Source organism: Tenrec ecaudatus, chromosome 2 (genome assembly GCF_050624435.1).
Source record: "Tenrec ecaudatus isolate mTenEca1 chromosome 2, mTenEca1.hap1, whole genome shotgun sequence".
Lineage (NCBI taxonomy): Eukaryota > Metazoa > Chordata > Mammalia > Afrosoricida > Tenrecidae > Tenrec > Tenrec ecaudatus.
The window spans coordinates 92,981,659-92,998,852 of NC_134531.1; the positions used below are offsets into that span (position 1 = coordinate 92,981,659).

Sequence of the window (17,194 nt, forward strand, 5' to 3'; positions counted from 1 at the left end):
TACATGTAGGAGTGTGTATTTTCACCTCACTGGGCAAAGCAAAATAAAAATATGTCTGCCATGTGATCGTGTATAATGAAAGAAAACATCATAAACACCCTGAAAAATTATATGAAAGAAAGAGCACAAGAAAGACATATGCCATTACACATGAAACTTCATTTTAGCTAACGTAACCCTACTTTGTACGTGTTTCTATAATTTAGAAAACAGATCTCTTCGGCTGTTGTTCCTAATGCTTATTGTAGTCTTCCTTCAAGGTCTTAATTTGCTCCCCCCTGCCCCCCCCCCCAGTTCTTGCAGTACAAGTTCATGATGAACTGTGGTTGTAAGCAGCCCCTCAGAAAGTCCTGCTTAACCCAAAATATGCTGCAGTGTGTTCTCAGAGCCTGGCGATCTCATCCTAAGGTGCCCTGAGCAAGCACCCAGGCATACAGTGTCCAAGAAGTGCCAAGGGCGCCAACAGCTTCCAGCCTCAAAGGCAGTCCCTCTCATCTCTTACCTAAACTCAGAGAAGCAAGGGCTTGGCCAGAGCTAGAAGACAGCAATAAGTCACATAACTAGAATTTCTCTGGGTCTTCGGGAAAAGTAGAAAACTAAAGCTAAGGGAACAACTGTTTTCTTTAAGTGTATTTAGTGTACACGTCTGAAACACTGAGATTATGCTCTCACCAGGATTCTGTGGTTGTAACATTTCCCTGCTGTGAAATCTCACTGCTGAGAGCAGCCCGCAGGCATTTGAACCTGGGGTTGAGGATATTTGAGTAGACACAAAATGAATCAAAACTTGTTATTTAAAAAAACCCTAGAATTTAGTACAGTATGTTAAAAAAGAAAACCAGGTGGTAAGCCTTTTTTGCACAAGAGATTTGGGGCCCTGTGGAAATGTTTACAGCCCTGGCTAAGTTTAGGTTTCTATTTTTCTTGATTTCATTTGCCGGAGCTGCAAATCAACCTTGCGTCAGGGGATGGCCATTCGTGGGGCAGACCATGACAGCTCCCCAGACTGGGCTCCAGGGTCCACACTCAGAGCTACATGGAGGTGTGTCGAGGTGACAGATGAGGGCTGGGGAACTCTTACACACAACTGTCCATCTAGACCGACTGGAGGCTTCCACAGGCCGGTTATGTCAGGAAAACACATGCACTCACTTAGGTCAGTACGAGAGGAAGGGGTAAGCGCTTTGTATCATGGTGCAGCTTCCAAGCTTTGAAGCACTGTTTGGTGAAAGAATGGAGCCAGCTTTCAAGAGAACAAGCCACTGCGACTTGGATAATAGCCCCATGTAGCTATGATGGTTCTCCAGTTTTTGAGCGGATTCCAAATGAAATTGGGGTAGGAGATGGTAGAAGAAGCAGTGTGATCAGCGCACAGCACCACACCCTTATCCCGTCATCCCTGTTCAAGACAAGAAGCCCTTTCTCTGTCATCCAAGGCTAGCTGCTCTTCAGGGACTCTTGCGGAATGACAATACCAAGAAGGAAGGGGGAGTGCTGGGGAATCGGAACGCTATCTTTCCAAACCAACAGAACCGGATTGAGAAATCTCTCCCAGGAGGTCGCACACAGGTCGGTCACTGCCAGGTAGCCTACCATAGACTGTAGATTCTCCTTTTTCGTTCTCTCTTTTTTCCCTCCCCTCCTACCCCACTATTATGTTAACCCGTCATTCATCTCTCAGTAATTCCTCTCATATGCAATTCGGTTGATCAAACATGACCAGAAAAGCTACAGCCTCCTGACCATCAATTTCAGCACACTTATTACTGACGTGTACCCATCCCTGTTAGCTCCCTGCCAGCCCCCCGCCAATAGTCCAGCCCATTGCTCTACCTTCCTTCCCTACTCTTTTAGTTTTTAAGGCATTTTATTCTTGGCCATCCCTTTGGTTTTCACAATATGGTTCATGAAGCAAACGGAATTGGAATGCTTGTCTCGACTTCACAATTATCTAACAGGCCCAGGAAGATGAAGCGGCTCGGCCAAGACTGTAAGATGTAGTGGCTTGGCCAACAGACCCTGGTACATGGTCAAATTCACTGCTATCGAGTTACTTGTCGCTCGTAGCAACCTATCAGACAGACTAGAACTGTTCCTGTGAGTTCCTGAGGTTGTCAATGGGCAAGCCACTGGAAATGCTCTGCAGATGCAGAAAGCTCCACCTGCCTCCTGCAGGACAGTGGGGACCTTGTGGCTAGCAGCCCAATGTATAATCTACGTTACCACCAGGGGTCCTTGCTGGTACACGGTAGATTCTCAATTATTGATTTACCTAGCAAGTGAATGAAAGGAAGCCTGGTGGCACAATGGCTTAGCGCCCAACCGCTTAACAAAAGGTCACAGGTTCAAATCTACCAGCTACTCCAAGAGAGAAAAGACCTGGGAACCTGCTCCCATGAAGACAACAGGTTCGACAACGTGATGGGGAAGCTCTACTTAGTCACAGAGGGTGGTCACAAGTCAGTCCTTGTCCCCATTGGAAGTTATCTGAATATGAAAATGATCTCATCACCCAAGGGAGAATACATTTTACATGCTTTAGATTATTTGGGTGTGAAAGGGTAACAGAAATAATAGCAATGTGGTGTAATGAATCTCTTTAAAGTACCAAGAACTGGACTGCTTTTTTTTACACATCTAAAAAAAATCCCAGTGCACTTATAAATTTTTTTTTTGTTCCTTCAATAAACCCTTTAATTTTTTTTAAACGTTTTATTAGGGGCTCATACAACTCTTATCACAGTCCATATATATACATACATCAATTGTATAAAGCACATCTGTACATTCTTTGCCCTAATCATTTTCTTTTCTTTCTTTCTTTTCCCTTTTCTTTTTGTACATTTTATTAGGGACTCATACAACTCTTATCACAATCCATACATATACATACATCAATTGTATAAAGCACATCCATACATTCCCCGCCCCAATCATTCTCAAAGCATTTGCTCTCCACTTAAGCCCTTTGCATCAGGTCCTCTTTTTTTTCCCCTCCCTCCCCGCTCCCCCCTCCCTCATGTGCCCTTTGTAATTTATACATCGTTATTTTGTCATATCTTGCTCTATCCGGAGGACGTCACAAGTGGATCCCTGTAATCAGTTCCCCCTTTCCAACCCACTCACCCTACGCTCTCCCAGCATCACCCTCACACCCTTGGTCCTGAAGGTATCGTCCACCCTGGGTTCCTTGTGCCTCCAGCCCTCATATGTACCAGTGTACAACCTCTGCCCTATCCAGCCCTGCAAGGTAGAATTCGGGTCATGGTAGTTGGGGGGAGGAAGCATCCAGGATCTGGGGGAAAGCTGTACTCTTCGTCGGTACTACCTTGCATCCTGACTGACCCATCTCCTCTCCTAAGCCCCTCTATGAGGGGATCTCCAGTGGCCGACTCTTGGGCCTTGGGTCTCCACTCTGCACTTCCCCCTTCATTCAATGTGGTATATATATACATATATATATATATATACACATACACACACATATTCTTTTTTTTTGCATGATGCCTTATACCTGGTCCCTTTGACACCTCGTGATCGCACTGGCTGGTGTGCTTCTTCCATGTGGGCTTTTTTGCTTCTGAGCTAGATGGCCGCTTGTTTATCTTGAAGCCTTTAAGACCCCAGACACTATCTCTTTTGATAGCCGGGCACCATACGCTTTCTACGCCACATTTGCTTATGCACCCATTTGTCTTCAGCGATCCTATCATGGAGGTGTGCAGCCAATGATATGATGATTTTTTGTTCTTTGATGCCTGATAACTGATCCCTTTAGGATCACTCGCTCACTCAGGCTGGTGTGTTCTTCCATGTGGGCTTTGTTGCTTCTGAGCTAGATGGCCGCTTGTTTATAAAAACTATGCTCACGAAAAATAATAATATGCAAGAAAAAAATAATGGCAGTTTTGGTTAAGTTCAGGGAAATTCAACTAGTGACTGTTTCAAGCAGATGGGGGAAAAAGTACAAATAATATATTGTGCTTTTTTGAAGGGGACTTTTAATCCAGTCTGCGCTATAAAAAGTCATCGAAGTGAATTTTGTGTTATTTGTATTATTACCGATGTTTTCTGTAAAGAGGTAAATAAGGCAGCTTGCAGGTTAGGAGCCGTGCTGACTCTCATCTAGGCTCTGTGTGGGAAAGCGCTAGTAACAGCTCGCTTAGGAGCCTTTCCAAGGAGATGATGTTGGGAGGCATATACACCTTCATTTGGACAGAAAAATAGAATTTCAAAGTACAGGCAAGAAAGCAAGCTTTCTGTTAAAAAAGTCCAGGCCTGTGGAAAAGGTAATCAAGGGTGGAGATGCACCAGGAAAGGGGAAATATTAAAGATTGTGGTCAGGAACGCTTGGGGGTTAGCATAAATGCAGGAGAGAAGACCCCCAAATACATCTTGATAGGTTTTCATATCATTATGTGGATGTAGTACAAATAGTCTGGACTTGTGCAGAATTAAAAATGATTTCTCTCAGAGAGAATGGCCTCACCAGGCCTAACAGATTAGGGGAGATTATGCTAACATTGTGGAATTATATAGCATTAGCCTTCCATCTATTTAGTCAAGGCCTGAGCAAAATGCCCAGGCCTTCCATGAATAAAACCTGGGCCGGCTAGATCCTTGAAACAAATGCTTAAGTATGTTCTTCATTAAACAATGATAATAGGATGGGGAGACTGATGGCAATTATTTATAATATCAGAAGGAAAAATGAAATAAGAAAGGAAATTTTTACTAGATATTTATTAAAGCAAGGAAAGAGATAATGGACCAAATATTGAAAAAGCTGAAGTAAACAAAAACCAATCTCAGCACACAAAGCGGGTAAGTTCGAAATGTCCCTGTGAGTTTTCAGCGTGTGAACGCTCCAGAAGTGCGAGGAGGTTTCCTCCCCGGAGGCTGGACCATAGCCAGTCCTGGGGGTTCTCCAGGCTCAAGTCTCTGGCTCAACAAGATTTCAGCTTTTTGTTTCTCCCTCTACTGGCAGCAGTGAGCCAGCCCATTTAGGAGTGGCATACGCTGCCAGCAGGCCAAGAGAAAAGGACAGGACGGTGTGTGTATAAGCTTCTTTCCGTAATTAAGCAGCACCAAGGCTAAATAGCTGGTGGAAACATTAAACATCAGGGAATAAAAATCTAACACGGAGACTGTTTCTTTCTTTCTTTTTTTTTTGCCAAAGCTCCTGCTGTATACGAAATGCATGCATTTCTATAACAAGGGGGAAAAAGGCTTTCAAAAATTATCCTTCAGAAGGATTTTCTATTATTATTTCAATCATGTCCAGTCTTTTCTTTCCCCTCTAAATGTTCTGCCTCTAGAAATGGAGAATGGGGGTGGGAGGGGCGATCAGCTGGCGGGGACTTGAGACATAAAGGCTCATACCTATTCATCTCAGCATTAACAAAATCCAGTCTCACCTCTCTCATCCATTCTCGGATGGTTTTGCCAGCTTCTTGATGCCACACGTTGTGAACGGAGTCTGTCAATGCCACAGCCGCCACCTTGCTTTTTACAGCTGCTTCTCGTTGAATCATCTGTTTCAACAAAGAAAAAAAGAAAATATTGGCTATGTGTACATATGTACATAGATATATGTATCTTCCCCCATCCTGGCTGCAGCCTGCTTAGTCATAGGTAATAATACTCTTATACCAAAAATGAAAGCGCAATATGCATCTCTGCTTCAAAGATACTCTTCCCTACATTGAAAACATACCCTATTCTCATCCAGAGATGTGAAAAGGCCTAATATTTCCTTTGGAAAGATGCTATGTAAGTCTTAGAACTACGCAGCTCCATTATTTTCCATGTGGTTTGACAATTCCAGGATGGACGGGATCACAGGGGCAAAAGGAGGAACCCCGGAGTTTCTCTTTTACAAGTGTGTTCCACCACTTCCTCCTCCAGCGCTTCAGGGAAGTCAGTGCCCAGGAGTCACTGTTTGCGACGTAGGACTGGCTTCTGGCAATTTTCAGGACGTAGCACGCCGATACAGAAAGACACCTTGTTCGGACTTCGCCGCGGAGCCAGCCTGCTCCTCACCATGCTTGCGTGCATGGGTTTCTTGGCGTTTTCAGACCACTAAGAGCTTTCTCTTCGCTTTCTATTATATTTGTGCATGTCAATAAGTGATTGCCCTTTAATTTCTTTCTAGAGAATGTTGTTTCTATAAAATTAAATGATTTCTTAAAAAAAGAAGAAAAAGAAAAGCAGTAGCTTAACTTGGACATACTAAGGACTTCATTAGTGGCCTGCAAGATAAAGACGCTGGAGGCTGATAGTTCTGTATCAGAGGAACAGAGACGCATTTTAATCTACCGAGCAACACGGGCGACCCAAATGGAAGAAATCTTAGTATGAAACTACAGAAAAACACAATAGATGGCCAAGGCCCAAGTGTCGGCCAATGGAGATCCCCTCATAGAGGCGTTTAGGAGAGGAGATGGGTTAATTAGGGTGCGAGGTAGTACCGATGAAGAACACAGCTTTCCCCCAGATCCTGGATGCTTCCTCCCCCCAACTACCATGATCTGAATTCTACCTTGCAGGGCTGGATAGGGCAGAGGTTGTACACTGGTACATATGAGGGCTGGAGGTACAGGGAATCCAGGGTAGATAATACCTTCAGGACCAAGGGTGTGAGGGACGATGCTGGAAGAGTGGATGGTGAGTGTGTTGGAAAGGGGGAACTGATTACAAGGATCCACATGTGACCTCTTCCCTGGGAGAGGGACAGCAGAGAAGGGGGTAAGGGAGACTCCGGATAGGGCAAGATATGACAAAATAACGATGTATAAATTACCAAGGGCACATGAGGGAGGGGGGAAAGGGGAAGGAGGGGGAAAAAAAAAAGAGGACCTGATGCAAGGGGCTTAAGTGGAGAGCAAATGCCTTGAGAATGATTGGGGCAGGGAATGTATGGATGTGCTTTATACAATTGATGTATGTATATGTATGGATGGTGATAAGAGTTGTATGAGTCCCTAATAAAATGTAAAAAAAAGAAAAGAGGAGAAAAAAAACACAATAGATGGCATTCTAGAATTTCACAGTAATACAGTAATATCCTACTTCGTGACATCAGATGGCTTTGCTTTTTCTAAATTACGCTATCAAAGAAAAAGAGAAATTTCTCTATCATTTGTTATTCCCCTCAACAAACTGCCTTATCAAAAATATAATTTTGTGCTTTACAAAGGCTCATGAAAGCAGATATTATAGCTAACACTGCAAGCCATGCGTCTGACACCAAATGATGCCTGTTGGCATTCTGAATTAAACACCTCTCTCTCTCTCTCTCTCTCTCTCTCTCTCTCCCTCTCTCTTAAATGTCTTTAAGTCCTGCATATGTATATCCCTTATCATGGAACTAGTGCTACCACTCGGTCGGCATCCCCATTGCGGTCACTCCCTCTCACAGACCCGCCTTGTGTCCCAGACCATATAGAATTCTGAATAAAGCTTACTTTCAATTTTGGTAAGTAACTATACATGGCTTAAATGAGATATTTCTTAGGTTAACATGAATACTAACAAAATTACTTTGTAAAATATTTCTACATTGACATACAATATCATTTGTAACTAAGCGGTAACCTTTTTAATTTCCTCCTTTTTCTTCGATTACTACTCCAGTCTCTAAAAGGCCTTTTATAATGGTTCATACATATTAATCACCACAGTCTTGTAGCTAAAACAGCAGAGAATCAGCAGCTAGAAAAACACCACCAACAGGTCCACTTGTAGAGTGCGCATGTGCACACAGATGGAATCACACGTTGCAGAGCGCCAATGGAACTGCATGCTAATGACATCCCTGCCCGGAGTCCATCAGAAGGTTCAAAAGGTCACTTAGCATAGAGTTGTGTTATAACTAACCACAGGGGTATTATTATTTTTCGGGTGGAAAATAATACATTTTTGCTAAAACTTTTGTAGACAGTCATTTTGGGATGCACACTGATAGAGTAAGCTGACGCGGTTTGTGCCGCCGGTACTCTCCAGGGTGGTACTGCATTCAACACTAGGTACCTCGGGGGAAATCTGTTTCACTGCTAATATTGCCCCAGCAGCTTTTCGGCCACTGAAATCTTTGTGCCCTGTGTTTTCAGCTTATAAAATGTTAAAATCTTAAAATCAATTTTAGTCTCGACATTATAATATTACTGCAGAAGTTTACCTTATAATATCAACAATATCTTCAAATGCATAAATGGTCTAATTAAATATTTCACCTTGATTATCAAGTAGTATGTTACCTTCTCAATTTTATTTTAAAAAAAGATTCTTATCGGATCACATTGGCACTAGAATATAAAAATTTAAACCAACACTAAATAATATTTCGTCAACAGTGAATTTGTCTGGGTCATGAATCATTTCTCTGTTCTCACTCTCATTTTCTTAATAGCAATGTGTTTCGAGATCTAGAACAGTGGTTTTCAACCTTCCTAATACCATGACCCTTTAATACAGTTCCTCATGTTGTGGTGACCCCCCAACCATAAATTATTTTCATTGCTACTTCATAACTGTAATTTTGTTACAGTTATGGATCGTAATGTAAATATCTGGTATGTAGGACGTATTTGCATTGTTACAAACTGAACATAATTAAAGCATAATGATTAATCACAAAACAATATGTAATTCCATATTGTGAAACATTTATTTCTAATGACAAATAAATGAAATTTTGTCTTGAAGCATGGGGTAGCATGGGTCACAGTCTTTATGCTGGGTACTCATATGTGGGTGTACCTGCATGTGGGCGGACCTGCCCACAGACAGATAGATGAGCAATGTTTCGGTTCGTAAGACCATCGGGAAATATGTGTTTTCCAATGGTGTCAGGTGACCCCTGAAAGGGTTGTTCCATCCGCAGTGGGGTCGTGACCCACAGGCTGTGGACCCCTGCCCTATAGCAACAGTTGCTGATGTTACAAAATAAGCACAAGGTTCCCCCCCAGCCCCATTTTTTCAAAGAATATTTCTGCATTTTAAAATATTTACCCTGTATTTATAGAGGTCTAAACACAGACATGTACATATGTAAAAATATATGAAGACGGAGAAATAGACCTATGTGCATACATTCATAGGTTTAGTACTAAGGAAGCAGATGGACATTTGGGCCTCTACTCAAGTACTTCCTCAATGCAAGAACACTTTGTTCTATTAAACTGGCATTCCATGATGCTCACCTTCCTGACACAATCACTGAAGATAAAGCAGGTGCACAAGCAAATGTGGTGAAGGAAGCTGATGTTACCCGGCTATCAAAAGAGATAGCATCTGGGGCCTTAAAGACTTGAAGAGAAACAAGTGGCCATCTAGCTGAGAAGCACAAGACCCACATGGAAGAAGCACACCAGCCTGTGTGATCACAAGGTATCGACAGGATCAAGTACCAGGCATCAAAGAACAAAAAACCATATCATTGTGAGTGAGGGGGAATGTGGAGTGAAGAGCCAAAGCCCATCTGTAGGCAACTGGACATCCCCTTACAGAAGGGTCACAGGGAGGAAACGAGCCAGTTAGGGTGCAGTATAGCAACGATGAAACATACGATTTTTTTCTAGTTCTTCCCCTCCCACTGTCATGATCTCAATTCTACCTTACAAATGTGGCTAGACCAGAGGATGTACACAGCTACAGACAGGAACTGGAAACACAGAGAATCCAGGACAGATAAACCCTTCAGGACCAATAATGAGAGTAGCCATACCAGGAGGGGAAGGGGAAGGTGGAGTAGAAAGGGGGAACTGATTATAAGGATCTACATATAACCCCCTCCCTGGGGGATGGGCAACAGAAAAGTGGGTGAAGGGAGACATCAGACATATGACAAAATAATAATAATTTATAAATTATCATGGGTTCATGAGGGAGGGGTACAGGGAGGGAGGGAGGGGAAAAATGAGCTGAGATGAAGGGCTCAAGTAGAAAGCAAGTGTTTTGAGAATGAAGATGGTGACAAATGTACAAATGTGCTTGACCCAGTGGATGGATGTACGGATTGTGATAAGAGTTGTATGGGCCCCCAGTAAAATGATTTTAAAAAATAATAAAATAAAATATTTTCCCAGAATTCTGTTGCGGTATTAACAGATGCAGACTCATACATATCACAGAGGGCACTGACTTTTGAGACCCATTTGTGAAATGCGATCGATTCAAGTCAAGTAATAAGTGTCCACAGGGAAAATCAGGAGGAAAGTTCTACCAGCCTGTGAACACAGAGTTGGCTGGATCCTGAAGAGACTCTCTGGTCTGTCTTCAACCTGGTCAACAGGTCACTAGATTTGATCAACACGCTAGCTGATGATGTGCAACTTTTCTTTACACACATAAAAACACAAGAAGTCCGCCATGACACCCCCTTTCCCCGTTACAGACTTCACTTCCATATATATTATCAGAGGCACAGACTGTCCAAATTCCAGAGGACCCCCATGAACTCCACATGAATGGACCCAGAAACAAAGAATTAGAAATATCTGACTCGTTGCGATTAGTGGAATTGGGAATGGGTAACAATCTCGACAGACTAGCATTCCAGAACATTCACCTAGCTGATCCTTGCTACAACAGAAGCTGGTACTATTGGATGGTCTACCTGCAAGCATGATTTTTGTCTGGAACATTTGCATTTTGCTTGGCTTGGGTTCCCTCCCTCACTGCCTTCACTGTGAAGGAGCACTGATGGAAAACGGTGGTGAGACAGAAGGGTCACAGGGAAGAGATGAGCCAGTCAGAGGGCAGTATAGCATCAATGACACACACAAATTTCCTCTAGCTCCTCAATGCTTCTTTCCCCCCACCATCATGACCTCAATTCTCCTTACAAATCGGATTTGACCAGAACATGCACAGATAAGAGCTCGAAACACAGGGAGTCCAGGACAGGTAACCCCCCAGGTCAAACAATGAGAATAGAGATACCAGGAAAATAAGGCAAAGGTGCGGGGAGAAAGAGGGACTCGATCTTAAGGATCAACCTATAATCCCCTCCCAGGGGGATGAACAGCGGAAAAATGGGCGAAGGGTGACAGAGGATGATGTAGGATAAAAAATAATAACCTATAACTTATCACGGGTTCATAAGGGAGGGTGGGGGGAGGGAGGGGAAAAAATTAAGAGCTGATATCAAGAGCTCAAGCAGAAAGAAAATGCTTTGAAAATGATGATGGCAGCACATGTACAAATGTGCTTGACACAACTGATGATTATATGGATTGTGATAATCAATAAAAGTATCTGATTTTCTAAAAATGCTGGTGAGGTACAAGGATGGGGTAGACTGACAGTAGGAATCAAGAGTTTTAGAAACACATCTTGGATGGACGACAACTACAGCAAGCAATGAGTGGAGGCTCGGCGGGGCAGCCACAGCGTCTGGAACAATGCGTCACCATGGCCAGATTACTTCGGAAAACCTCAAAAATCTGACAAAGGGGGATCCAGATCACCAAATCCCTACATGTCAATTTAAGTGGGAAACAGCAAAACCACAACCCGACTGCCAGTCAGCCGATTCAGACTCACGGTGACCGTAAAGGGCAGACTTCCGCCGAAGGTTTCCCAGGCTGTACACCTTCGTGGAGACAGACCGCCATGTCTTCTCCCCCTGGAGTGACTGGTGGGTTCAAGTGACCACCTTCTGAGAAGCTGCTGAGTGCTTCGCCATTGAGAAATTGAGCTCACTAAAATTACTATTATAGTGCTAAGATAAATGTCTACGGTAAGGGGAAAATCAGGTTTTTCTTAAAGTCATGTAGATGATTGAAGAATACAAAACAATTGATCCGGCCACTGGATGCTTCTGTTTGCTCTTAATTCCTCCTAGTTCTTCCGAGTGCGCTCACTTTACCTTCAGCACAGGGAAGCTGCTCGTTCCTTCGCTGCGCGGTGGGAATAGTACTGCCGGGTCCTAATCCGAAGGAAACAGACACTACTGGATTTTATTTGAGAGCAGCCTTTCCCAGTCTGAGAAGAGTTTAACTAAGCCCCCAATTACCAAATTCCTCAAAAGAGAGGACACGTATAGAGCACATACATGGATGCCCATCTTATTATCTAATATTCTGATGGGGTTCAAACCGAGGGGGAGAAAACCTTTGTAGGATCATTTTTATCTCACAGTATGCCAGGATGGATACCCCCGCCCCTGACCCCCAGAACTGTGACAAGCAGGTGAATTGATCCTAGTCTTGTAGGACTGTGTGGCAGGATGCCGGCCACAGAGGAAGTGTGGGCGAGCCAGTCAGCAGTCACCCGCCCGCCATGCACATTCGAGAGTAGTTCCCGCAAGGTTCTCTGGAAATCTTGTGGCCTCTCCTAGCGACGTATCTCACAAAGCTTGCTCCGAGGCCTCTCAATGATGTACGTACTGTGTTCTGGACCACCTGGTCAAATCCAAAGGGCACGTGCTACTCTCAAAGTTCCTTAATGTTTATTTATTTTACTTTTTGTCTGTGGTAATGCTCCCCACCCCCTTCCATGGAGTTTCCTGTGAGCTATTTTAGCCAAAGAATAACGTAAAAAATCCTTCTCGAACTAAATTAAGTCAAAGAAAAAGAAACCGTTATCCCCACTTGTCCTAGCTAAGAAGACACGCATCTGGAGGTGAGGACACACGACCGGTCTGAGGATGTTCTACACTGAAGCCTTGGAAAGCAGCTTCACACCTCCCGCTCAGGGCGCTGTGCTTTGGGAATTTAACAGTTACAACATAAAGGAGAAGTAGACCCAGAATCGGTTTGGCTTCTCCCACATGGAAAAGAAAAAGGATAATTTCATTTCCCCCGAAATTGTGAACCAGCACTAAGGGCATTTCGCCTGAGTTCTGCTTATCTTAGACGCCACGGGGACCTGCCTCCCGGAGGGGCTGTGCGGGTGGGATGAAGGGTTTGCGTATGTGCCCGCATGCCCTTCGTTACATTTGTACATATAACACCTATTTAAAGAGGAATGTTTGAAAGTCTTCCATCAGCTAAAGCCATGCCCTTGGTTTTCCATTCTGACACGTGCCACACGCATGCCCGGGGAGGGTGACAGAGTGCGAGTCACTTGTACCAGGGAGAAGAGTCTAAAGGGAAATCAAACAATGCATGTTTCCTACCGATTGGGATCTGACACTGGTATACATTGATAAGTGTGAGGATCATTACTACTGTATGAGCATGAATGGATCCTCACTGTAATAGCACAGCTGAGGTTCGAGAAGCTTTTAGTAATAATAAAGCCGTCTAAACCCCTCTCTATAAACAGCCTGGCTCCCTCTACAGCTCCTTGAGTTGAGACTGCAGATTACGTTGTTTCAGAGGTTTGCGAAGTAGGCAAAGCTATCCCGGGTCACACCTTCATTACGCAGATTATAATTACCCTTCGTGCTTCTGCCTGACTGTCGTCTTGACGTGGTTGGATAAGCTGCGGTAGTTTCCCGCACACTGCTCCGATCACGTTCTTTTCGGGCTGCCCATCCCCTCGTGTGCGGCACGCTGCCCGTGACAGCAGCCCCCGGGGTAGAATGGTGCCGTGCGCCACGCCGAAGAGACTGGGCGTGGCAGTCTTCTGTTAACGTCAGGCTTCTTCCTGAACCTTCTTCTGTACAAGTCTATCCCAATAGCCTGCTATTCCGGAGCCAAGTGCCATTTTTGCTGCAACGGCAAAGCTTAGCACCGTTTCCCACAACCTTCAAACCCCTCTGGCGAGCTTAAGGAAATGCATGCACGTTGGGAGCTGAACTGCCCAGCGTGAAATTCGGACGAAAATGACACTCAGGTCTCACCTACTACCCGCAGTTCATACTTCTAACGTGCACTGACTTTTTCTCTTTCCCTCCGTCAGAGCAGAAGACGTAACGTAACCCAAGCAGTCCTCCTAAGTGGTGCAGGGTCAAGCTCACAGGCTCTGGAGCCAGATCCCTCGGGCTCACGCCCCTGCAGTGCAACTTCAGGTAAATGACCAAACACTACCATCACGTCAAGGTCACAGCGACCCTGAAGGACAGGGGAGAAGGAACTGCCCCCGTGGATTTTGGAGAGAGTAACTCTTAACCCCCTGGTGGGGGAGTGATTACGACTGGTCTCCTAATTGTAGGGCCAACAGTTCGAAACCACCAGCCACTCGCTGGAGAATGAGGGGGCTTTCGACTTCCAAAAAGAGTTAGCGCTCGATGGCAGGGAGAGTTTTGTTTTTAATTTTTAACTCTGAAGGTCTGTTTTTTTCCTTCAGGAAAATGTCACCTTGCGCGAAACCCTTGCAACTTGCTTTGTACCTGAGATTTACTTGGGGCAAATGAGACAATGAATACACCCAAGTCATATGTATTGTTAGTATGGAAAGAATATACACAGAGAAATTAGCAGAAGCCTGGGACACAGAACACAATCACAAAACACACAACGTAACGTGCTGCATCTATAAAAAAGGGAGTTCCCTTTCCCCCCTCGATTCACAAGGAGCCAATGGGAGCTTGAACTATAAAGCACAAGTACTGTTTTCAGAGTCACAGCCCAACGGGGAAAAGCTCCTGTAGGGCGGCGTTTGTCCTGCTGTAATTGCCTGGCGGGGGTGGGGGTGGGGGGGCGGGTATGCAGACACCGGGTCTGTTCAAGCAGAGGTGTGGGAGCCCGAGTCCGCAGACCCCCTCTCCTCCTACCGCTGTACACTTTCGGAATTGTCTGCACGGTCTAGAAAGCCTTCACCACTCTTTCCTCCATACAGGGAGTGGATTTGACTACAATAGAAAAGAGATTCCAGAGATATAAAGTCTGTCCAGAGGACGGCAGTGTAGTGTTATAGTTAAAAGCATGTATGGAGGCTTGGGAATCAGATGTACTTCGAATAATGATGATATGACTAAAAGAGGGGAGTAACAGCATCAGTTACCTTCCAGTAGAGGGGACACGAGGTAAACCATAGTACCTGACACACATAGTACCTGACACACATAGTACCTGACACACATAGTACCTGACACACATAGTACCTGACACACATAGTACCTGACACACACAGTAAGACGTTGATTACGTCAGCCAGTATCACCTTGATGCTCATTTCTGATTTCTAAAATATACCCTTCCCATGAGGTGTGCTATCTGTGGACTGGTTCATGACACTGACATTCACAATCATGGGTGGCAAAAGTGGAGTGCCACGTGACGCATGACTGCCCCATCTGCACCATTTCTTTTCTTTTTTAAAAAAAAAAATTAAAATCATTGTATTGGAGGCTCGTACAGCTCTTATCACAATCCATACATCCATCCATTGTGTCAAGCACCTTTGCAATTTGTTGCCGTCATCATTCTCAAAACATTGTCTTTCTACTTGAGCCCTTGGTATCAGCTCATTTTTCCCCTCCCTCCCCACCCACTCTCCTTTGTGAACCATTGATAATTTACAAATTATTATTTTGTCATGTCGTACACTGTCTAATGTCTCCCTTCACTCACTTTTTTGTTGTCCATCCCCCAGGGTGGGGGTTATATGTAGATCCTTGTGATTGGTTCCCCCTTTCTACTCCACATTCCCATTCTCCCCCTGGTATTGCTACTTTCATGATTGGTTTTGAGGGGTTTATCTCTCCTGGATTCCTTGTGTTTCCAGCTCTTATCTGTACCAGTGTACATCCTCTGATCTAGCCGGATTTGTAAGGTAGAATTGGGATCATAATAGTCGGGGATGGGGTATTAAAGAACTAGAGGAAAGTTGTATGTTTCATCCCCACAACCCTTCTGTAAGGGGATGTCCAGTGGCCTACAGATAGGCTTTGGGTCTCCACTCGCCCCCACCTCACTTCAGAATTATATGATGTTTTGTTCTTTGATGTCTGATACCTGATCCTATTGACACCTTGTGATCACACAGGCTAGTGTGTTTCTTCTATGTGGGCTTTGTTGCTTCTGAGCTAGATGGCCATTTGTTTATCTTCAAGCCTTTAAGACCCCAGATGCTATCTCTTTTGATAGCCGGGCACCATCAGCTTTCTTTACCACATTTCCTTATGCACCTGCTTTGTCTTCAGTGTTTGTGTCAGGAAGGTGAGCATCATGGAATGCCAGTTTAATAGGACAAAGTGTTTTTGCATTGAGGGAGTACTTGAGTAGAAGTCCAATGTCCATCTGCTACCTTAGTACTAAACCTATAAATATATGTACATAGATCTATTTCCCCATCATCATATACAAACATACTTACATATGTACATGGCTGTATTTAGACCTCTATAAATGCCCTTTGCCTCCTAGTTCTTTCCTCTATATCCTTTCACTTTCCTCTTGTCCCACTATCATGCTTAGCCTTCATTTGGGTTTCAGCAATTCCTCTCGGTTACATTGCCCTTGATCAAGCACTTCCAGGTCTCCTACACCCTCCTTGCCATTGATTTTGGATCACTTATTGCTCCCTTGTCTCTGGGTTTGTTAATACCCATTTCATTTCCCCACACCTCTCCCTCTCCCATGTCCCCCTGGAACCATTGGTCCCATTGCTTTCTCCTCCAGATTGTTTATCCTGCCTATCTTATCTAGATAGACCACCAGAGATAATAGCATGCACAGAAAAACAAGATAGAGCAAAACAAAGCAACTAAAGAAAATAAAACAACAAAAACCAATGAAAAAAAAAAGCCTGTAAATAGTTCAAGGTCTGTTTGTTGACCTTGAATATTTTCCAGTTGAATCTGATGGGGTACCATGCCCTGACCCCAAAGTCTGTTTTTTGTACTTCCTTGGCACTTCCTTACTCTGCTCCCCTTGCTGTTCTGTTGCATGCCCTTAGTGTTTTGCATTGGTGTAGTGGGGTTAGATCGGGTGCACTTCCCACACTGTGTCTCCAGTCTTGGCCCTGTAGGGCTATGGGTCAGTGAGGGATGTCATGTCTCATAGTGGGGCCGGCCATATGGTCTTCTCTGTAAATTGATTGCTCTGAGCGGGAATATCGCCCTCACGGCTTGGTGGGCCAGGATGTGCTCCACTCTCTCTTCCTCCCCCTTCATTTGCTCCTGTGCACCACTTCTTTTATAACATCAAATGTTTATAAAATAAGTAATTAGGTACACATAGGATGGTCCATATGTTTCACTTTGCCCATGGCAATCCTGGTTAGGGCTACTGACCTGGCATTAGTAATTACAGTGAAAATAATAATAATTAATAATAATAATAATAATAAAAGCCCCCCT

At 44.2% G+C, this 17,194-nt stretch overlaps 1 protein-coding gene across 8 annotated transcripts in view; it reads right to left on the minus strand.

The window, feature by feature from the left end:
- The window catches only part of ARB2A (ARB2 cotranscriptional regulator A), a 498,151-nt gene that overhangs the window by 184,946 nt on the left and 296,011 nt on the right, over positions 1 to 17,194 (minus strand). For all 8 annotated transcript variants that reach the window (XM_075541276.1, XM_075541283.1, XM_075541275.1 and 5 more), the window contains one exon: positions 5,418 to 5,534. In XM_075541276.1, the coding sequence (XP_075397391.1) occupies positions 5,418 to 5,534 (117 nt within the window). The remainder of the gene's footprint in view (positions 1 to 5,417; positions 5,535 to 17,194) is intronic.